The sequence below is a fragment of the Ctenopharyngodon idella genome, chromosome 9 (genome assembly GCF_019924925.1).
Source record: "Ctenopharyngodon idella isolate HZGC_01 chromosome 9, HZGC01, whole genome shotgun sequence".
Taxonomy (NCBI): domain Eukaryota; kingdom Metazoa; phylum Chordata; class Actinopteri; order Cypriniformes; family Xenocyprididae; genus Ctenopharyngodon; species Ctenopharyngodon idella.
The window spans coordinates 7,789,489-7,813,862 of NC_067228.1; the positions used below are offsets into that span (position 1 = coordinate 7,789,489).

The window sequence follows — 24,374 nt, forward strand, 5'->3', positions numbered from 1 at the left end:
ATGTGTCAAGTGTTACATTTATGGAATAATTTAATCATTTGAAATGTTCCGTGTTTCAGATCCTCCAAGTTATGATCTTGAAGCAAAATACAAAGATGTCCTTATAGTCAGATCTGGAGGAGTAATCAGACTTTCAGTGCCCATCAAAGGTAAACCTACTCCTACCAGCAAATGGACCAAGGATGGATCAGAGGTGACCAACCGTGCAATGATTGCCTCTAATGAAGATGTATCCGAGCTTGTAATCAAACAGGCTGAAAGGTCTGATTCTGGAGTTTACTATCTCCATCTGGAAAATAAGTGTGGCAAAAAGATGCTTCCTATCAAGGTCAAGGTTATTGGCCGCCCATCTGCACCTGAAGGCCCTCTTGCATTTGATGATATACAAGCACATTCTGTAAGAGTTAGCTGGAAACCACCAACAGAAGATGGTGGTTCTGAAATTGTTGGCTACATTGTGGAGAGACGTGAAGTAACAAAAGCAGCTTGGTACACTGTTGACTCGCGGGTGGTTGACACATCCCTTGTGGTTAAAGGACTGGAAGAAAATGTTGAATACCACTTCAAAGTGACAGCAGAGAACCAGTTTGGAATCAGCAGCTCCCTGAAATCAGAGGGAACTGTTGTACCAAAGACTCCCATTTGTAAGTGCTTGTCATTTGTCTCATTTCTAGGCATTTGCATGTTTGTTATTAAACATAAAAACATTTTCTTTTGTTTTCTGCTGTTAATATTTTAGGTGTCCCAGAGGCTTCAGGCACTCCACCAGAAATCATGGATGTTACAAAGAGTTCCGCTGCTTTGGCTTGGACTAAACCTAAGGATGATGGTGGATCTCGCATTACTGGTTACTTCATTGAGTACAAAGAAGTGTCGTCTGATAAGTGGATTCGTCATGAGACAAAGATTACCTCAACAATGTATACTCTTAGTCAGCTCACTACTGATGCTGAGTATCAGTTCCGTGTAATTGCTGTAAATGACATTGGAGAGAGTGAACCAGGACCTGCATCAGATTCAGTAATATGCAAAGATCCATTTGGTATGACCCCATTCTTAATTGGTCTTCATAATATGTATTCATAATATGTCTTCTGTTTATTAAGTAATTGATTCAAAATTGTTGCCTTGATTTATGGAAAATATTTTTTTATTACACTGTTTGTTTATTTAGATAAACCAAGCCAGCCAGGAGAAATTGACACCATGACTGTAACCAAAGACTACATTACAATTAACTGGGAGGCTCCAGCATGTGATGGTGGAAAACCAGTTCTTGGCTACTGGATTGAATACCGAAAGTCTGGAGAGAGTGCTTGGAAGAAATGCAATAAGGAGCGCACAAAGGACAAACAGTACACTCAGGGTGGTCTACAAGAGGCAACTGAATATGAATTCAGAGTATTTGCTGAAAATGAAACTGGAATCAGCAGACCACGCAGAACAGCAACTGGCATCAAAACTAAACTGGGTGGTAAGCACTGTTTGAAATAACATTAGAGGGATTGTTGTGTGTATCGTGATTTGTCAATACAATAATAATATTCAGTATTTATCCCAATGCATTTTTGGGGGTGTTTGATTAAAATAAATGTCATTATAGCTGTCCTTGCTGTTTTTTTTTCTTCAGTTGGAAATAAACCAGCTCTTAGAAAAGAGATGGATGAAGTCACTGCCAAACTTGGACAAACTGCAACTCTCAAGTGTCAGATTATTGGAAGACCTGTTCCAGAAATTAAATGGTACAAGGGCGGAAAGGAAATCAAAGAAGGTCGAAAATATGCAGCAACCTCTGATGGTCGCAACCATACATTGACCATTTCAACAGATCAACAGGAAGATGAGGGTCTGTACACATGCAAGGCTGTGAATGAAGCAGGTGACTGTGAGACCAGTGGAACTCTGGTCCTTGAAGCAGCACCACAGTTCCCAGTGCCACTGAAAGACAAATTCTTTGCAACATGTGGTAGCACAGTGCGCATACATGTTGTTTACATTGGCCGACCTCAACCTAAAATCATGTGGCTTTATGGAGCAAAGGCTTTGGAGCCGTCTGAGAATGTGATCATTGAAAATACAGAGCATTACACTCATTTGATTCTCAAGAATGTACAGCGCAGAGTAAACGGAGGAAAATACAGAATCAGGATCAACAACCATTTCGGGGCTGCAGATACTGTAACTCAAGTTGAAATCTTAGGTATATGCTTCATAATTTGTCTCCTAATTCTCCTAAAGGTTTTGTAGTTAGCAGTGGAAATAAGAGCCATTAACATATTCTTTTGTGTGTTTTCAGATAAGCCTGCTATGCCTGAAGGTCCTCTTGTTCTTGATGCTCTGTTGAAGAATTCTGTGATTATTAGCTGGAAAGCACCCAAAGATGATGGAGGATCTATGATCACAAATTATATTGTGGAAAAGCGTGAAGACAAGGATGGAGCAGAGTGGGAACTTGTATCATCATCCATCACAGGCACTTCATGCAGAATTCCTAACCTTGTTGAAAATGAGGGATACTACTTCCGTGTTTCAGCACAAAATCGTTATGGCAATAGTGAATCACTGGAGACTCCTTCTGCTATTCTCATCAAGAGTCAGCTAGGTAAGTCATAAAGAAATATGTTTAAAGAAGTAACCACAATTTTGTTGTTATTAATTAGTGTTGTTATTCAAATCAAAATGTATTTTTTTACAGAGAGGCCAGGAGCTCCATTAAAACCAGTTGTGTCTGGAATTACCAAAAACTCCTGTGTTGTGTCTTGGAAGCCACCTCTCAGTGATGGAGGCTCTAAAATTAAGACCTACTGTCTTGAAAAGCGAGATAAGAAGAAGGGTGAATGGGCTGCAGTTACAACAGATGAAATCCACCAGACTGTTTATTCTGTCAAGGGCCTGACAGAAGGTTTAGAGTATGAATTCCGTGTGAAATGTGAAAACATTGGTGGAGAAAGTGAATACAGTGAAGTATCTGACCCTGCCATTCCAAAGACTGATGTTGATGTGCGTGCTCCTGCCTTCAAGGAAGACCTCAGAAACATGAGTGTAAAATTCAAGAGCAATGCAACATTTGTCTGCAAGATAACAGGACAGCCCAAGCCTGTAATAAAATGGTTCAAGCGTGGAAAGGAAATTCAAGCTGATGGCACCAAAATCAAGATCCAAGAATTCAAGGGAGGCTACCATCAGCTTGTTATTGCTGATTGCGATGCAGAAGACTCAACTGTATATCAAATCAGAGCAACAAACCAGGGCGGATCAATTTCTGCAACTGTTTCACTAGATGTTGAAGGTAAGCTTCCAAAGTTTTATATATTGTACTTTACTTGGTTATACAAGCTATTTCCAAACGATGGATTAAAATGTTTCTGTTTTTTCAGTCCCTGCTAAGATTCATCTACCTAAGAATCTACAAGGAAAGGAGGCTATCCCTGCCCTTCGTGGTGAAGTAGTGAACATCAAGATTCCATTCAGTGGAAAACCAGATCCAGTTATCACTTGGCAGAAGGGACAAGACCTTCTTGATAATGATGGACACTATCAAGTCATTGTCACACGATCCTTCACATCTCTTGTATTCGTGAATGGAGTAGAAAGGAATGATGCTGGTTTCTATATTGTGTGTGCCAAAAATAGATTTGGAATTGACCAGCAAACAGTTGAGCTTGATGTTGCAGATGTGCCTGATCCACCACGTGGCATCAAAGCCAGTGATGTTTCAAGAGATTCTGTAACACTCCACTGGGTAGCACCAGCCAGTGATGGTGGAAGTAAAGTCACAAACTACATCATAGAGAAGTGTGCCACCACAGCAGAAAGGTGGATTCGTGTTGGCCAGTCTCGTGACACCCACTACACTGTTGTCAATCTGTTTGGAAAGACAAGCTATCAATTCCGAATCATAGCTGAAAATAAATTTGGTCAGAGTGCACCATCTGAGCCAAGTGGACCCGTTGTGACAAAGGAAGACAAATCAAGAGTTCTTAACTATGACGAAGAAGTTGATGACACCAGGCCAGTTTCCAAAAGCAAAGCTCCTCATTCAGAGACTAAGAATATTCATACCAAGTATATGATTGCTGAAGAGCTTGGCCGCGGACAGTTTAGTATTGTTCACCGGTGTATTGAGACCAGCTCTGAGAAAACTTACATGGCTAAATTTGTCAAAGTTAGAGGTGCAGATCAGGCACTAGTGAAAAAAGAAATTGCAACACTGAATGTGGCACGCCACAAGAACTTCCTGCAACTGCATGAGTCATTTGACAGCCCTGAAGAGCTAGTCATGATTTATGAGTTCATCTCTGGTGTGGACATATTTGAGCGCCTTGGTACAGCCAACTTTGAGCTCAGCGAGCGTGAAATTGTTAACTATATCAGACAAGTGTGTGAAGCTCTTGAATTCCTTCACAGCAAGAGTTATGGTCACTTTGATATCAGGCCTGAAAATATAGTGTACACCACAAGAAAGGGAACTAATGTCAAGATCATTGAGCTTGGACAATCTAGACATCTTACACCTGGAGACCAAATTAAGATTCAGTATACAACAGCTGAGTTTGCGGCACCAGAAATTCATCAAAATGAGATGGTTAGCACTGTGACAGATATGTGGTCTGTCGGTGTCCTTGTTTATGTTCTTCTTAGTGGACTTAATCCATTCGCTGCTGAAACTAATCAGCAAATAATTGAGAGCATTTGCAATGCTGAGTACAGTTTTGATGATGAAGCCTTCAAGCATGTAAGTGTTGAGGCATTAGACTTCGTGGACCGCCTACTAACCAAAGAGCGCAAACATCGTATGACTGCTACTGAGGCTTTGAATCATCCTTGGCTGACTATGAACTCAGAGCAGCTAAGCACTAGGTCCATCAAGATTACACGCCATAAGAGATATTACCAAGCCATGGTGAAGAAAGAATGGAACACTGTTGTCTCTTCTGCTCGTGTTGCCAGTGGTGGTACGATCAGAAGTCAGCGAGGAGTAACAGTCTCTAAAGTGAAGATTGCATCATTTGAACATGGACCAGTTGCAGGACAAATTAAACACAGTGTTGCCGATGAAGGCGATGATATCAAGTTTATTTGCAACATTGACAATTATGACAGCACTACCGAAGTAACATGGTACTGTGGAGTAAGACAACTAGAAGAAGGCGCTAGATACGAAATTACTTACGAAGATGGGCTTGCTACCATAACTATTAAGGGAATCAACAGAACGGATGATGGAACATACAGATGTAAAGTTGTCAATGAGTATGGTGAGGACAGTGCCTATGCTGAGCTCTTTGTCAAAGGGGTAAGATCCTATCGTGAGTTCTTTACTACACGTGTGGTAAAGAAAGTAAAACGCAGAGTTGACACAGCCAGACTACTCCAAAGACCTCCTGAATTTACTTTGCCATTGTGCAACCGCACTGCTTACATTGGAGAGAATGTGCGCTTTGGTGTCACCATCACAGTGCATCCTGAACCTCGTGTAATGTGGTTGAAAACGGGTCAAAAGATTATGCCAGGAGATGATGACAAGAAATACACTTTTATTAGTGACAAGGGTCTGTATCAATTAGTGATTCACAATCTTGACCCAGATGATGATGCGGAATACACTGTTGTGGCACGGAACCGATTTGGTGAGGACAGTTGCAAGGCTCGTCTCAAAGTGGTCCCTCGTCCTGCTCCTGCTGATAACACCTTGAGACCTATGTTCAAACGTCTTCTTGCTAATTTGGAGTGCAGAGAAGGTCAGAGCGCACGTTTTGAAATGCGAGTGTCAGGACATCCTTCACTGAAATGGGAGAAAGATGGCATGCCTTTGGCATTTGGTCCACAAATTGAGGTTGTGCATGAAGGCTTAGATTACTATGTCTTACATGTAAGAGATACTCTTCCAGAGGATTCTGGCACATACAGAGTCATTGCAACTAACTCAGCTGGGTCTGCAAGTTGTCAAGCCATACTCAAGGTTGAACGTGTGACACACATCAAGAAGGAGGTGATTGAGGAAGAAAAGAAAAAACAAGATCTTGATCAGCAAGAGATGGACAAGAAAGTAAGGCTAACTCAGATACTAGCAGGTGCAGACGTTACCCCACTTACTCCAGTCGCACAGCAAGCACTAAGAGAAGCTGCAACCATGTTCAAGCCAGCAATCACTACCAAGAAAGTCAAGAGCGAAGCAGATGAAGCCAGAGAGAAAGAAGAGAAAAAGAAGAGAGCAGAAGAAAAGAGGTTGAGAATGCCATATGTTGTTCCTTCTCCTCGGGTTGTTGCTCCTACTGCCCTTGAGGAGGACATGGAAATCAAACACTTTGTGCCATTCTCTGATATGAAGTGGTACAAGAAACTCCGAGATCAGTATGAGTTCCCAGAGCCAATGGAAAAGTTTCCCCAGAAAAGACTTAAGCGCATCCGGCTGTCAAGGTGGGACCAGTTCTATGATGTACCCGTGCCAAGAATTAGAGATCAATACAAGCCAAAATGGCACATTCCTGTTTCACAAGATGACCTTGAGACTGTAAGACCAGCAAGACATCGCACACCTTCTCCAGAAATGGAGGCTTACTACAGAATCAGGAGACGCTCTCTTGGTGATCTTTCTGATGAGGAACTGCTTCTGCCTATTAGAGAATACCTCTCAATGAAGAGGACAGAGGAAGAAAGACTTAAACTTGAGGATGAACTTCAGTTAGGCTATTCTGCTTCTCCACCAAGTCTGAGCCCTGTACGCTTTGAACTCTCTGCACTGCGTCACCCATCACCTAAGAAAACTACATATGATGAGGAAGGGGAGGAAGTTCCCACATATGACTCATATCGTATTCCATCTAAATATGAGGCTGGTCCAAGCTATATTGACTTGCGTCAGCGTCACGATAGGGCAACATACAGACCTCCAAGGCAAAAGCAAAGGTTATATGAGGAAAAAGAAGACCAGGAACTGCTTAGGTCTGTATCTACCACGACAAAATTAACTTCCTACAAGAGCAAACTGCAACACATTGAGTTTGAAGAGAAAACAAAGGTCAAAAGAAAGGAAAAAACAAGAGTTTCTGTGTCAGCAGTAACTGAAGCAGCCATAACTGATATATCTACAACATCATTCTCTCCTGGCTATGCTACAGTAACTCATCCTAAGAAACCTTCTGCAGCTGTGGCAGAAAAAGTTCGAACGGCTTCACCTGAAAAGACACGCCCACGTTCTCCCAGCCTTGAATCTACTGAGAAAGCAGCCACTACACCAGACTTGTCAACAAAAATTGATTATATGTCAAGGTATGAGTCAAGAAAGAAAGCCTTGAAAACTGAGAGGAAGTTTGAAATTGTGACCCAGCAGCCTTTTACTCTTGACCATGCTCCCAGGGTGACTGTAAGAATGCGCTCTCACCGTGTGCCAATTGGTCAAAACACCAAATTCACACTGAATGTCCAATCTAAGCCAGATGCACAAATTAAATGGTACCACAATGGACAGCTTATTGAAGAAAGCAGAAAATACCGTATGTTTAACATGAGTGGTGTTTTGTCTCTTCAAATCATTGATTGCCAGGAAGAGGACAGTGGTACCTACCGTGTCGTCTGTACAAATGTAAAGGGAGAAGCTTCTGACTATGCCACTCTCGATGTTGCTGGGGGTGGATTTTCTGCATATGCCTCACAACGCAAAGATGAGGAGCCACCGACCCCTTTCATCCCTGAGATGACTAAAACGGATGTTTATCATGTTTCATCCATAAAAGCAGCAGCTGTATCACAAACACAAGCGGAAGTATCCGAAACGAAAACAGAAAGGATAGAAGAGACAATTAAGACTGTTATTCAAGAGGAAAAAGCAACATCTGAGATCAAACTTGAAGCTACGGAAGTAACTACAGTTGAGGAAGTTGTGGTTGAGAAATTGTCAGAGACCAAACTTGAAGCTACAGAAGTGACAACCGTAGTGAAAGAAGTGATTGAGGAAAAGAAACCAACTCATCCAGCTACAATTCTGACTAAACCACAGTCACTCACAGTATCAGAGGGAGAATCGGTCAAATTCACATGTGATGTTGATGGTGATCCTGCACCCTCTGTAACATGGATGCAAGAGGGACAAGTAATTGTGTCATCTCATCGTCGCCATGTTACCTCAACTGAATTTAGATCTACTTTTGAGATAACCAAAGTAGAAATGTCTGATGGAGGTAATTACACTGTAGTGGCAGAGAACTCTGAAGGTAAACAGGAGGCACAGTTCAGTCTAACTATTCGTAAACCAACACCTGTACAGAAAGTTGTTGCTTCACCTCCAAGAGTAAAGTCTCCAGAGTCTCCTCGTATAAAGTCACCATTTGGAATTAGGTCTCCGCAGAGAATTAAATCACCTGAACCAATTAAATCTCCACCAAGAGTTAAGTCTCCACCCATGGTAAAATCACCTACTCCAAAAGAAAAAACATCCAAGCCAACCTTCTCAGCAGAACTTAAAGACATCTCAGCCTCTGCAGATACTATTATAAAGCTGACAGTGAAACTGTCTGGTGAGCCTAAACCAACAATCTGCTGGATGAAGGATGGAAAGGTAAGAATGTTTTTTTTTTGTTTGTTTGTTTTTTACTTTAAAAAAAAACATTTATATAGATTGGATGGATTTACTAATTAATTTGAACATTTTTCTCCCAGAACCTCTCTCAAGGTGGAAAATATGAAATCTTTGAAGAACATGGTTCAGCATATCTTGAAATATATGAAGCTGATATCTCTGATAGTGGAGTATACACATGTACAGCCAAAAACAGTGCTGGATCTGTTACTACAAACTGCACTGTTACAGTTCAAGGTATTATAATGCACAATTTAGACCTAAAAATACACATACAATGTAATTTTAGTCAGAATAATTTTGTGTAATTTTGCATGTACAGTTTAAAAAATGATCTACTCTTTCTGCTACAGCACGAACAACAGCAGTTGCCATGGAAAGAAAAGCAGAGTTGACAGAACAAATAGTGAAAAAGGAGATTGCCTATGAGGAAGTGAAGTCCTTAACAGAAATTAAAGCATCAAAAACCCAAATAACAATAAATCAAGGTCAGACTGTCACACTACGAGCAAACATCCCTCAAGCCTCTGATGTGAAATGGATCCTTAATGGAGCTGAGCTATCAAATTCAGAGAACTACAGATATGGTGAGTCAGGCAATGATCACACCCTGACAATTAAAACCATCAGCTCCCATGACCAGGGAATTCTCACATGTGAGGCCAAAACTGAACATGGTGTGGTCAAGTGCCAGTTTGATATGACCATCAGTGCAGTTCGTTCAGATGCACCAAATTTCGTTGTGCAACCACACTCCCAGAATGTTAACGAGGGACAAAATGTCACATTCACATGCGAAATCACTGGTGAACCTTCTCCTGAAATCGAGTGGCTCAAGGATAATGCAGTAGTGAGTAGCTTATCATTATATTTTGGGGGAGGAAACAAAAACAATTTATTTGTGTTTCACTCATAACAGTATGTTTACATGTCCTTTCATCCTTGCAGATATCTATTACATCAAACATGAAATTGAGCCGCTCTAAGAATGTGTACACCCTTGAGATTCACAATGCTACCATTGAAGACAGTGGAAAATACACAGTAAAAGCTAAGAACAAATTTGGACAGTGCTCTGCAACAGCATCACTGAATGTCCTCAGTAAGTGTTTGATCCATTCCTAAGAATAAAGCAGCACTCTTCCAGTAACCAAGTATGAGCATCCTGTCCATGGTCAAACCAAACACGTTCATGATGTCCCTTGATTAAAACTCTGACTAAAAAGATTGCACACACTAATAATCAGTGCTCACTAATCAAGCTAACAAAATCTAACCATCAGTTCTACAAATAGAACTATGTTCTTTTGATCTTTTTTTTTTTACTTTAACTTGATTTGCATCTTTAGTCACCTACTGAATTAATTACCACACTATATGATAAAGCATTGTATAATATAATTGCATTTGCAGTTGACGTAGTGATAATGTGTAACTGCACGAATATTCGAGGCTTTAAATAACCAAACCGTATTATTAGCATGCCTTAGTTTGATTCATTTTATGTATATGTGCAAAAAATAACACTGTATTAGAATAAAGTCAAAATAATTTTACATCTGTGTTCTTTGATTAGCTTTACCAAATGAATTTCCTTAAAGGTACAATATACAAGTGGTGCAACTAAAATATTTTTTATTGTAATAATACCAAAATATTAATAGCCATCAAAAAATGTTCCAGTGTTATTTACATTGAATATGCCCAAATGTTTTAAACAGAAAACAGAGACCAGTTACTCCATTTGAATTGACTGTTGTACCTTTTTATGAAATCAGTTGCTTCAGTGACATGGTCATTATTTACTGTACTCTCACAGCTCTGGTTGAGGAACCCGCCAAAATGATAATTATGGAGAAAGCCTCTGATGCTACGAGCATGCAGGGCAGTTACGCTGCCAAGCACGTGGTTTCAAAAATGCAAGAGACATCCTTCAGCAGTTCCAGCATGGCTGAGGTTAAATTTCAGAGCATGTCAGCGGCTAGCATGACCTCTATGACTTCTGAAAGTATGATAGCTATGAGCTCCAGCAGTATGATGGCAATGTCCAGTCACTCGCATGTTGAGGGGTCATCCATCAAAGCCATTTCTCTTGGCCGCAAAGGTGAGATGGAAAATATATGCATCTTTGCTACAAAAAAAAAAGCATTTACAGTGCAACAAAACATATCAGCAGAGCTATATCACCATAATAATAGATTTTTTTGTTGTCTTTTAACCAGGTATACCACCAAAGATTGAGGCTGCCCCTAAAAATATCAGTATTGAGCCAGGGAAGGTCCTGACTGTAGCCTGTGCTTTCACTGGAGACCCAACCCCTTGCATAGAATGGTCACGTGCAGGGAAGACACTGTCCAGCAAGGAGGAGAGTGGACGATTGCAGATTGACTCTTCTCAAGATGTCACCACTCTTGTTATAAGTGGAGTAAAAGAGACTGATGCTGGTGCATACACCTTAAAACTTGTTAACGAGTTTGGATCTGATACCACTACTGTCAATGTCAGCATTCGATCCATGTAAAAAAAAAAAAATGATAATAATTATTATATAATAGTAATCCAATCCTCACCCCATTTCCCTCATTCAAAACCTTTTTATTTATAGAATGAGAAAAAAAATACTCTGTTCTTGATAAAGACCTGGATTTCTGTTCTTGTAAATATGAACTATTTTTATACCAAACTTGACATTAATTTATGCCAAACTAGACTAAAGTCTAAAGCTGTTATAAAATGTGCCATATTGGATAATTATGACCAGAAGCTCTGCACCATTTTGTGACATGTACATAATGTATATAGCCGAATTTACCGGTTATGGAAAATGTATGCATTGTTATTTATGACAATATTAACAAATGGAACTAAATGTTTAACAGGAGAAAGTTTCACATGGAACGAATACCCTGTAAAACCTGAAACGAAACAAAACTATGTGCCTCAACAATAAGTTGAAGTCTTAAGATTGCCTCAACAGGTAGAGAGGCTCCCTGTTGAAGTTTACTAAAATCAAAGAGACAAAGTTATGCACTGTACATTTGTGCGTGCAGTAATGCAGTACACAAGAATTTATGACTTGAACATAAGACCTTGAGTGCTGTTTGCATTACCCTCATGTAAGCAGGACAACTAGGCCTTGTGTTCAGACTGACGAAGTCATACCGCCATTTTAATGACAAGCTCAATGTGCGAGCGGCCTGCACAATGAGTTAATTATAATGTTTGTGCACGGTTTCTGGCAAAGGACTGTTTGAATTTTGATTTTATTAAAGTAACATCACCTGGCCAATAGTTGCAAAATCAGTTCAAGTGCTTCTTTGCAGAAGCTGTGCCAACTCTTGGAGGATTGCTAGGTTATATTTTGTGTGTTTGTGTGTGTGTTAGCATTAGAATCTCACTTTGTCAGCAGTCAGGGTATCCATCAAGCTATGTACCACAGAGACTTCATGTGCTGTGCAAAGAAAAGAAAAATACATGAATGTAATACCCTGCACATTGATTTATTAGAACTAATTTATGTAGTATTACCCATATATTCAGCCTCCTTGAGTTTTATGAATTACTGATTTAATAAAGCATGTTTTCAGCACCATAAAATGTTTGTCTGTATTCCATAAATGAATGCTACTTAAATGTATGAAACATGTTTACTCACTCATTGAATAACAGCTTCGTGTCTTCAATAGTTTGGTTACAAAACTAAATGTGTTTTCACAGAAAGCAGGTTCCTTTACAGTTTTATCTTCTGACAGCTTATTTAATAAGCCTTTTTGTTTCAGTAACATATCCTTTCTGTTTCTTGCACTAGTTAAAAACACACTTTAAATGATTAAAATAAACCCATAATGTTCAGTAACAACTAAAGGAACATTATTTTTCACAAACACAAAAACGTGTCCTGCTGTGGCCTGCTTTACGACATGCTCTGTCTAAAACAGCATCTTAAATATTATTTTGATTTTTCCTAATATTAGAATTGCTATAATTCCTTCTCGCTGTGATATATACACACGTACAGTATATAATACATCTGCATCTATTCTAGATCGATAGCAGAAAAAAAAAAATACATTTAACACCCCGAAGAAATCTGAGTACTGGGCGGCACTGCCGCGTCAGCTGTCCGGCCTCCGACGCCACGCCGACAGATGTGCAAGATGTCCCAGCGGTCTACTACGTTTTACTTTTGTTTGATTTTGTCTCTGCAAACGTTCAGTCTCTTCATCGTATTAATTCGTGCAAACGAATCAAAACACGATGTTAAAATTGAGGTTACGTTTCTGCCTGAAAACTGCAGTCAGAAATCCAAGAGAGGAGACATGTTGAATGCGCATTATGATGGATATCTAGCTAAAGACGGATCTCAGTTCTATTGCAGGTAAACGTTTTGTTTTGTTTTACACAGTTATTGTATTAAATATTGCAGTCTATATTTATCTGCTTCAAGGTAGGGTTATTAACAGTGTATTTAGTATTTAACGTACTAAATAAAAAGTCTTTTATTTCCAACCTACGCCAAGTAAAGCTGTTCGTTTTCATTTATTCTAGTCGTTCGACAAGCACGGGTCACCCACACTGGTTTGTGTTAGGCGTTGGAGAAGTTATTAAGGGTCTCGATATAGGCCTGAACGACATGTGCCCCGGTGAGAAGAGAAAAGTTACAATTCCTCCTTCCTTGGCGTATGGCGAGAAAGGAAAAGGTAGGTCTTTTACCTCAAATACGTAGAGAACCGTCCCCACAAGGAAAGTAATAACAGAAACGTTTGTGGGTACATTTTTGTTCCACATGAGGAAAACAGCTTATAAATCAAACTAAATGTTTGTTTTTTTTTGCATAACGTTTTCTGTGAGGGTTGTTGTTTAGGGGTAGGGTTAGGGGATACAGTTTGAACAGTATAAAAATCATTATTGTCTATGGAAAATCCCCATAAAATAGGGGTTCTCAAACAGACAACCAAGTAATTGAATACCATATTTTAGATGGCAATTAAGGAGCAAATGCTTAAAATTCGTATTTCCAACCATAAATAGAATTATTTCTCAGATTATTCAATAAAAATGTAACTATAAGCCAGAAATTTGAATAAAGGTTGGGTCTGCATTAATCAAATATAAAAGGTTACCCCAAATGTAAATGGATACAACAGCGCTGCTCAGTTGACATCAATCTGTAGGACATCCCGAAGACTTTGAAGTTTTATTCTACAACCTAAAGTACATTTCCAATGAATTTTGATGCTGCTATGGAGCTGAAAATAAGATGATCTCCTTGAAAGGGACCCTCCTTCTAAAAAATCTAAAGCACTATATATATTTTTTTCTACCCAATATTGGGATATTACAGAATCATTTTCAGTTCAATTCACGTTTACTTGTTTAGAGCTTTTCACAATGATTTCAAAGCAGCTTAACTAAAAATACCACTACTCAATACAACGTACAAAAAATGAGCACCCTCAGGATGGTGCTGGACATTGGCGATAAAAGAAACATAAATACTATATGGACATACATACTTAGAAAGGTAAATTATATAAAATCTGTTTGGTTTTCTCTTCCATGGTCCCCTAATTTAAATTATTAAAATAAGCAAATACATTAAAATTATGCAAAAAATAGTTACATTTAAAATTGAAGGGCTTAAATTAAACCATTAACAACCTTTCTGTGGTGGAATAGGTCCTGTACCGCCAAATGCAACAGTGGTCTTTGAGGTGGAGCTTTTGTTCATAACCAGAGGACCACGCAGCATAGAAGCCTTCAAAGAAATTGATGTTGATGACGACAAGGCCCTGACAAAAGAAGAGGTAAATATGCAATACTGTTGTATTAGGAATATACTTTTTTTTATTATTATTATTTACATATATTGTTATTTTGGATTTACAGATTAAAGAATACTTGAAAATGGAAGCCAAGAAGTTAAATTCACAGAAAGATGAAACCTATTTTGATGATGTTGTGGCAGATGTGTTCCAAAAGAATGATCACAATGCTGATGGGACCTTATCACTCAAGGAGTACAATGTTTATGGGCATGACGAACTGTAAACACTACTAGACAACTCATGCAGCTCATGCACTGGACATTCTCTACAAGATACTTTCCACATTGTGATCAAGAATATTGCTTTGATAAACACCACTAAATTTTGAATAAAGTTGACTCAAATACTAACTTGTACTGATTGTATCATGCAAAAAACCTAAATAGATAAGATGCTTTTTAAAAACCTTTTAGAACTTTTCTCAAAATGCTTGCATGTCAAGTCACCTTTATTTATATAGCGCTTTATACAATACAGATTGTTTCAAAGCAGCTTTACAGTGATAACAGGAAAATGATTCAATGATGCAAACAGAGTTCATTTCAGGTGTACAGCAGTTCTAAAAGAAAATAGTGTCATTGTTCAGCTGAAGTCAGTTCAGTGATGATTCAGTTCTGTTGTAAAGATCATTGATTATTAAATTAGTTTATTTCATCTATAAAGCAGTTCTGCAGAAAAACAGTGATGTCGTCATCCAGCTCAGTTCAGTTCTCATCCAGTAGTTTCAATTCAGTTAAATCAATATTGTTGAATAAAGCTTGCATCTTGCATCTGCTCCAATTTATCAAACCAGGTTGTTGTTTTTTTGTTTTGTTTTTTATGTTGAACCACAGAATAAAATATTTTAATTAAAATAAAACACAAATGCACAAATAAAGTATCTTATGGACATTTGAATAATACTCATATCATAGGCGTCACTGAGCCATCAGATTTTATCAACACTAACCCTTTAAATGAGGTGTTATTAGAGTTAAAGCTAACCAGCTTCACACAGAATGCATCATAGCCTTCTATGTCTGAGGTTGCAATGACACAATTCTTACACTTTGTACTAAATACTGTTTTTGAGGCTGCATACTGTAAGCTTCGAAGCTTTACGAATCTTTTGTTTCGGAGTGTGTATCAAACTGCCAAAGTCACTTGAACCATTGAAATTTCAAAGCACTTACGACGTAACGAAGCCTCGTTTACTGAAATCACGTGACTTTGGCAGTTTGAGAACGTTTGATATGCGCTCCGAACCACTGATTCGAAACAAAAGATTTGTAAAGCTTCATGAAGCAGTGTTTTGAAATCGGCCATCACTAGAGATTGTTGAATAAAGTCGTTATTTAGTTTTTTTTATTTTAACGCTTCATAACATTACATCAACCACTGTAGTCACATGAACTGCTTTAAATACGTCTTTAGTAGTTTTCTGACCGTTTGAAAGTGTTAATTAACTTGCTCTTAATGCAGGCCTCACGAGCCATCTGATTTCCTCAAAAATATCTTAATTTGTGTTCTGAAGATGAACAAAGGTCTTATGGGTGTGGAACGACATGAGGGTGAGTAATTAATGACAGTATTTTCATTTTTGGGTGAACTAACCCTTTAAAAGTCAGCACCATTCAAAATTTGTTCTTGACAGGATGTCTGATGATTCCATCTATTGTCCGTCTACGGTTCCACGAAGAACATTTAACATCCATGGAACTTACACAAAAGGTTTTGGCAACACTTTATAATAAGTATACAGTAAAAAAGTACTTACAAATAATTTGCAAACTATTAGTTTATAATCATAGTTTACATATTGTAGTCTATACATTGTTAAAATATTAATAGCCTATATACAAATATGTTTTTTTATAGTGGAAAAATGTTCTTCAGATTTTTAAAATGTTCTTCACAGATAACAGATACCAGTAAATAATGTAGATAGTGTAGATAATAGTGTAGATAATGTAGATAATAGTTTTCAAACACAGTTCTCAAACTACTATTTACAATCGTTATATTAAACTCCCTTTTTATCATTGTATAATGCTGAATAAATGACAAACAGCATTTGCTAAACAAAATGTATTTGCCATGCGTTTGATTGTGAAATAATAAAGAAGCTTCTATGACACATGGTTCACAGGATTCCATAAGGGAAAAAGACACATTTTATTGACCAACCTTACTTCCTTTTAATCTGAAGGCCAATAGCGTTTAAGCTTACGGCCAGCCTTTATATGGAACAGGCAGCTTTTGCGACCAATTGCAGCAAGCTCATTGCTCCGACCTGCAGAGACCAACACTTTTGAATACCCATTATGAACACTAGGTGGCTCTCTAATACAACTATTTAAAGTGGTTGAACACTTTCCTTGATCCTGCTTTAAAAAACTAAAATTTCTTGTAATTGACTTTAACAGGGAAAAAAGTTAAGGAAAAAAAACAGGATGATTGTTTGATTGGTGAGAGAGATAAGAAAGAATCTGTTTGGTGAGGAGAATTACATTGTTTTATAATTTATAGACAAACATTGTACAGTACGCTAAAAAAAATGTAAGCAGTAACTATTATGCATGCATTTCCCAAACAACCAGAGGTCAAAGAAACTATTAAATGAGACCCTATCATGCAGAGAACTGACATTTTTAGGCACAGACTTAAAACTTGGTTTTCGTGTAAAACTCTGACTCCCTCAACTCCCCCACATGCCAAAAGTGACGTAAACCATGTCCGTGCCAAGATTCAGAGCAGATCCAGACAGTCGAGGGAGAGGGGTGAGAAGAAGACATTGAAATGCAGTGACTGTTTTACTTTCAATGAAAATTGTAGAATTCAGACAAGTCATAGCGGTTTTGTCAAAGCGTTCAAACAAATCACCACCGGAGCATGCACTGGGTTTTAGCTAAATCTGGAAAAAGAAAAAAAAGAACAACTCATGAACTCATTTTCCTGAAACAGTCATTTGAACACTGGCATTGTTAGCTCTCTTTATGTCTTTGATTGTTGAAGTCTGTCAGACAGATCTTGCAAGTACTGGCTAGGATGGGATGGATGTCCAGTGGTTTTGCCTTTAGGGCTGGTGATTACAGGTCTACCAGAAGGACTGCTGTTTAAAGACCACTACAGTTCTCTCCAAAACAATCATTTTGTGTTACACTGTACTTCACCCATGTCAAGTTCCCATGGCTTATTTTGCTCTATTGTTTCAGTAAAAAAAAAAAAGTGTATGTCATTACTATTCATTTAATTCTGTGTAGCCTATATATGTAGAATGTGGTGTCTGACTTGTGTCTCAACTGATTATAAATCATCCCACAAAGTGCCAATAAAACTACTTAATAGTTGCATGGATATTAACAAAGCTCCTTTGTCTGAAATTGAAACACATTTATTGTGCTCTGCATTATGGGCTCAAAAGAGCAGTCTCAGCATCAAGAGAAAATGAAGCTCTTTATGAAATCTGATGCTTGTTCTCACCCTCCTATTTATGAAAAAAAGAAAGAAAGAAAAAACGACAAGGGCAGTTTTCAATGACAAATTCTAAAAAAAAAAAAAAAAAAAAGGACAGAAAGATGCGCTCAAAACTACTACACGTTCCCAGTTGGTCAGCTATAATATTAGAACATTGCAGATGTTACATAAATTATACAATATTGTAGATATCACCTAATCAACAAGGGTCTTTGCACTAAAACACACACTTTAGAAGGCGGTTCAACACCCCTTTTGGAAAAAAAAAAAAAAAAAAAGAAAGAAAGAAATAGGAGAAGGCAAGCTTCCTTTGGGAATGTCAGACCGCAAATGTGCTATTGCTGCAAAACATGCCCCTAGAGACTTATTATAATTCAAAAACAAAAAGAGTTTGATTGGTCAAGAGCAAATAGAATGTTAAGAAAAATCCAAAGTGATCTCACCTACCAACTGACAGTTTCGTCTAATGTTTTTGTGTGTTTGTATGATCTCAAAAGACAAATAAAATGCTGAACAGAACAGTGTTGCAGTTCGGGATAAGAAGGCTAACCAGAAGTAGCCAGAGGAACAGTATCACTTAAATCCAACAACAGCGCAAACAACATCTGCATAAAGTCAGGCCAAATTCCAATCCCTAGAGTTCACATACTGCAGCACCCTTGAACAGCAAATGGCAATACCACAACACTGAAGTGAACATGTTTAATCCATTCAGCCTCTTCAGAATTGATAGTGCGCCATAAATCCATTTTCAACTTTTTCTATTAACTGGTTTTACAATTTCCATCTGTCCTCTATGTTTGCTGTGTTTATTCTGGTCTTAAAGCACTTTTCTCCTTTTTTGGCACATTCAGTTTGGATCACTAAAGTTGTTCTAAAACAATGTTAGCATGGGCTTCAAGATTTGTCTGCATCCTGTTGTTTCCATAAACATCAGCAGCATGTAGGTGTTTGATAGTTTACAAGTGTTTTATTTTTACACATGTAAGCCGTATATCAAGCCTGCACATTCAGACTTGACAGGTCTGCACTTTAAGAGGATGGCAACAGAAAAGAACCCCTGAATAAACACCTAACCAGACGTGTTTACATGGGAGGATGGCCTAGAGACATGTACGACGATCTGAATAAATACAACATTTTGTTCTGCAGCGATACAAACATGTCACCTCTTTCATTATCCCTGTTTTGTTATGGTAAATATAACTGGAGAGTGAAAATATAAATGATTCGAAATTGCCTGTCCTTTTTAAAGCAAAGAAATCCTAATTTTGCAAACAGCTGATTAAATTACATACAATACATTCAACATGTCTTTTAAGTTCACCAGAAGAATGTCATATGGGTTTGAAACAAAACTTCTTACTTTTTTACTTTTTAGATAAACTCATTCCAAACAAGCTTTGACAAAAAGGGTAATCACATCAGATGCAAACAATATATCTATACTTAGCTAAACAGTTTGTTTAAGCCAAAAGCTGGTCTTCACTTCTTCCAGAAAACAGTTCAATTAGGCAAGCAGCATGTAGGCAATGTGGAGAACAGATCTGAGCACTGAGGTCATACATATCCTATTCATCATGGCTTTAGCATTTCCCTTTTACACTCTGAAGTCCCAGCTCCCTTTACAGCAACCCCCCAGACAGAGTGCTTTACATCTGCATTTCTCACTATACTGTACTTCTCAAACAACGGAAAAGCTTTAAGATCCTTCAAAAAGAAGAGAATGTAAAACAACTACATTTTGTGAACAATGAACAAGTACGTGACGTGAGGATCCGAGTTTTTGAACAGATTGTTACTTTAGTGAAGAAAATGAACTTGTGCCAAGCACAGGCAGTTTTAGAGAGAAACTAGAAACTCTTCTCAATTTTGCAATGGTTTTACTAACCAATGGTGCTTTTTATTGGAGGAGGAGGAGGAGGAGGAGAGCAATTTTAATCCCAGAATTAGAAATGGCGGTTTAGATCTATAAACACACAAACATTGAAACGTAATTTCTTGACATGCAAAGTAACAACTTTTCTCTAATGAATGCTTGGTTATTGAGGGAGCATGTAAAGCAAGAAGCAATGCAAATGTGTATTATTTTATATGCAATGAACAATAGTTAGACACTCAGCTGTTCCAAGCACTTAATTCTGAATCGAGGGAACATAACATGCAGAGCTTGCAAGTAGCAACACACACATGCTAACAACGGGCCAAAAAAATAATGCTATGCTTGGCTGTCATTACTCAGCTAAGAGCTATTTGAAAGAAAGCTTGCTTGGGGCTGCCTTTTATCCGTGTTCTGCCATCAATCAGCCACATGAAGAAGTGAATACGGACACATTTTTGAATGAATCAACTTTCTCTGCAGAGACATGCAAAATGTTTAAGTATGTAATCATCAATATCAAGAGCTGTAATCAAACAGTCAGCTGTCAGAATAGCAACACAGTGTGACATCAGCTTGACATCACCAACATTTTACACAATAATCTAGTATTTAAAGATCACAATTCTTTACGTTTTCTTAAGATATAACTAGCAAATGCTGGTGTTCGGCCAGGGATATCTCTAGAAGGCTATCAATGGTTTTTGTGCTTTTTAACTTTCAGCAGCACTGAAGTTATCAATCACACCCCCACAATGGGACAGGCAAGAGACAATCTGCGCTGACCACACATTCTTGTAATGGAGGGTGGTGGGGGGAGGGTAAGGGGGTGTGGCTACTGTTGGAGGTAGACACTAATACAAGTCTTTTACATAAAAATTGATAACAGCAACATGACTAGAAGTTTTATAATAAAAAGGCTATTTACTTTTGTTTAAGTGTCATCATTTAGTTTTAAAAATGAGCACAGGAATTTCTCAAAAAAAAAAAAAAAAGGTAAAAATAACAATTACATTGAGCGGAAAATAAACTTTTTGTCTCATATATGACACAGACACACAAAACAAGAATAATTACATTTCTCTGTATAAGCCGAGCTGAGGTATTCTGTCATAAAATTATTTTATCATTTGAAATTCCTTGTTTCTATAATATAAAAATGATGACTTAAAATTATATTAGTAAATAAAGTCAAATAAACATTGTCAAGACAACAGCTTTTAACTAAAGCATTAGATTGGTGACCTTTTTGGATGGTCCACACATGGACATTCCATAAAGTACCTTTGCTCAGATGAGCAAATACCAGCAAACTCTGTTTCAGAAAATGTGGTTTATGCTCTTAGACTGACCTCTTAGTCATAACTCCTGTTAGCGTTTAAGTGTGTGACAGTATTTTGTCTACCTTGAAAAGCATGCATACTTCCAAAACCACCTGTGTTGTGTGCACCTCTATTATTGACTGAGATTAAAAAAAAAAAACTGCAGGAAAGCAAACAAGAAGAATTGTCCATTTGAGTATTCCATCTCCCCAAAGAGCATTTCTATATTGAAGCCATTTTGAAGCGTCACCTCTGACCTCAGCCCTCCTCTGTTTTACGCAGCTCTGGAAAATCATGCTCTCCATGGCGGTCCCCTTTTGGAGCCTCCAAGCAAGACTGTCTGGAAAGTAAACAAATGTCTCACATTCAAGCAGACGACCACCATCCTCCCCCCTAGATATCCCAGCAGTGAGTCATATATCCAGCCATCTTGCATTTGCTAACATTTTCCAGTAGGTGCAAATCATTTCCCCTGACCAAGAAAAACCAATTTCATTTGTGGTTCCTGAGTTAGGAGCACAAACCTCAAAAGAATCCTCCCCCTATTTTCCTTTACTTGCACTGCATGAATCTAACATAAAAAGTAGGGGTCCCTTATGTTTTATTGAGTTTAAGTGTTCTCACTTTTAAGTGATTAAAATTTTAATTAGCATCGAATTTATCTAAACAAAGAACATATCTTGTTTATTAACAAGCTCCTGACTGTAGCTTTACAGTAAACAGCAACTTTCCAATTTACTTAGGCTTATCTTTAACATTGTAGACAAATTTTTGATAGAGATAAGACCCACATGTTTTAGTGCAGTGGTAATGTTTTTTGGAGGTAGTCATCATTGAAACATGGCTGAAGAGCAAAAGAAAATGGCTGGAATACCCTAGCAAGATGGCCTACAACTTTGGGTTAGGCAGACATGCTTAAAGAAAGATTTTATTTTATTTTACTCTATTTGAGACTGTAATGTATTTTTAATATATGTCCTTTCACAGTTATGAACTTAAAAACATTTTTATGTGGGAAGATTCCAGAATGCATCGGACAGTCTTTAACTGTAGGCAGAAGCAGTACAGTACCTTTAAACGCGAGATTGTTATGGGGCGTGTTGTGAGGAAGCACATCGACACAAGGAATTCAAACTTCGCTGCTTTCTATCAAAATTCTCAGATTACGACTGAAATCGCGTCTTCTTTAATCGCCTCATTTCCCACTCCCTCATAGTGCTCACGGTTTGTTCATTCAATCATATTTCCGCACATCACTCACACGCCAGTGATATGGTGTGACGAATTCGGAGCACTAATGGTCACAGGATAGGCTAGGTCTACATTTAAAACGCTTATCCACAAACTTTTGTATTAGCCAAAAATGTGTATTTTTGGTGAAAATAGTCCATTTTCATTTTAAGTTTATAATTATTTTGTTACTGTTCCTTGCACAATTTTACGTTCATAAATGTAAAAAATAAATAAATAAATAAATAAAAATAGGCTACCTTTTTCAATATATGTTTGAATTCATTTAAGGAACTCTAAAAATTCAGTTTCTTGTAAGAAATAAGTTCTTCTTGGTGTAATAAGTAAGAAAATATAATACATTTTAGTTCATTTTAGATTTTTATGAACCTTTTTATTTTATACTTATGCATTTTGTTTTTTTGGCAAAATAGATACATTTAAAACGCATGTCAATACCAGGTGAGAACAGCAATGCGTCTTCGCTTTCCATTTGTCATTTGTAACTGGATCATTAGAGCTGTGTACAGTTTCTATAGTTATAGTTAGCGCTTATATATACAGCTGCTGGAGTTTATAGAAATGCTGCATTGGACAAATAAAATCTCTTTTTCAAAAGAGGAAATTTCATTGATGCTCAACAAGAAACTGAGGAATACTGTTGACATTAAAGACCATTATATGAATGTGGAAACTTCCTCACATGCCATGCAGAATGTTCATGCATGGAAAATACAGACAACCATATATAACAGGAACTTCCTTACATGTGGTGGCAACATGTTTCTGGAAACAAACTGTCTTAGGAGACCTGATGGACTGCAGTTCATAGAATCAAATGTTATCAGTTACTTCGTACTGAGACAATGGTCATGAAATTTACGACCTATTATTAAAAAGTACTTGCATTGTAGAAATCTACAAATTTATAAATGAATATTTTTTAATATAAAAAGGTAAACATTTGTACCTTGAATGGACTGTCTTATTCTTTGTGTTTCCGTTGCTTATTTGTGCTTTGATTGGATGCAGATGTATCTAGTAAATATGATTTTAGCAGTAAAACATGGAACAAGATTTGAGATCGGAGGGATCATCATAGCCTTGCCTGGGGATCTCCACCATGTGCAGAAATAGTTAGTGCCGGCTAGCAGAACATAGTATGTGGGAGGATTCAAGCAGGAAGAAGTCTTTGTTCAGCTTATATCTGAGTTGCAGAAATCCACTGACAAGATTGGCACAAATCAGCAAAACTGATCAAAGCAAAGAAAGAGAGAGAAAAAAAAAAAAAAACGGGTTAGGGGTTAGCTCAATCCGATATGTCAGAGAGTAAAAAATAATCAAACAACAATTTATTTATATAACATATGATAAAATGATTGTATAAATACTAACATAAGATAATAGTTTGAAAGGATAAGGTTAAAAAATACAAAGAAAATACGCCTGTATGTTCACAAAGTAGATTTTGGGAAATAATTTGATTGGTGGGGAAGCAGTCCTAGAAGACAGCTTCATTTTATATGGGAGTATAAGCACTGGCTGGAAAATTTGTTTATAGCTGTATTTGGCAGCTGTTTCCTTGGAGATCTAAACCGTACTAATTATTTCCATTCTCTGAGAGCCTTTGCAGTGGGTCAATAGCAACCTTGATTAAATTTGATCATACAGCACCACCAGCATGTCTCTACAAGGTTTTGTTGTTTTATTTAATGTGCATTTACATTAGCAGACTCTCTCATACCAATATACAAAACTGCACATAAATCAACGCAACTTCCAGACACAGTATGCTGGCCATCAAACATCGCGAAGAAACCTATGCAACTGCAAAAACACTGAAATAAGTACTTTACCTGTTGGATTTTGTAGTGGCATGAGTACTCTAAAAAATGCTGGGTTGTTTCAACCCATTTTTGGGTCAAATATGGACAAACCCAGCTATTGGGTTTAAAAATGTAATTTAAAAATTTAAACCAAAGGTTGAGTTTGTCCATATTTGAACAAAACATGGGTTGAAAAAAATGATTTTTTTTAGACTGTAGAAAAATCACCCTAAACAAAACCATAATGTTTATAAG

The 24,374-nt window shown here is 37.6% G+C and overlaps 2 protein-coding genes across 2 annotated transcripts in view; both read left to right on the top strand.

The window, feature by feature from the left end:
* The window catches only part of ttn.1 (titin, tandem duplicate 1), a 136,324-nt gene extending 124,149 nt beyond the window's left edge, over positions 1-12,175 (top strand). The window contains 12 exon segments of the mRNA XM_051906834.1: positions 60-644; positions 740-1,042; positions 1,175-1,474; positions 1,631-2,200; positions 2,297-2,602; positions 2,696-3,289; positions 3,378-8,557; positions 8,659-8,815; positions 8,932-9,428; positions 9,527-9,680; positions 10,398-10,682; positions 10,801-12,175. Of these exon segments, the coding sequence (XP_051762794.1) occupies positions 60-644; positions 740-1,042; positions 1,175-1,474; positions 1,631-2,200; positions 2,297-2,602; positions 2,696-3,289; positions 3,378-8,557; positions 8,659-8,815; positions 8,932-9,428; positions 9,527-9,680; positions 10,398-10,682; positions 10,801-11,099 (9,230 nt within the window). The 3' untranslated portion in view covers positions 11,100-12,175.
* Positions 12,176-12,679: 504 nt separating this feature from the next.
* fkbp7 (FKBP prolyl isomerase 7) lies at positions 12,680-15,195 on the top strand. Its single transcript, XM_051906893.1, has 4 exons — positions 12,680-12,956; positions 13,127-13,278; positions 14,258-14,385; positions 14,468-15,195. The coding sequence occupies exons 1-4, from the start codon at positions 12,727-12,729 to the stop codon at positions 14,627-14,629; spliced, it is 672 nt and encodes a 223-aa protein (XP_051762853.1). The 5' UTR covers positions 12,680-12,726; the 3' UTR covers positions 14,630-15,195.
* The last annotated feature ends 9,179 nt before the right edge of the window (positions 15,196-24,374 follow it).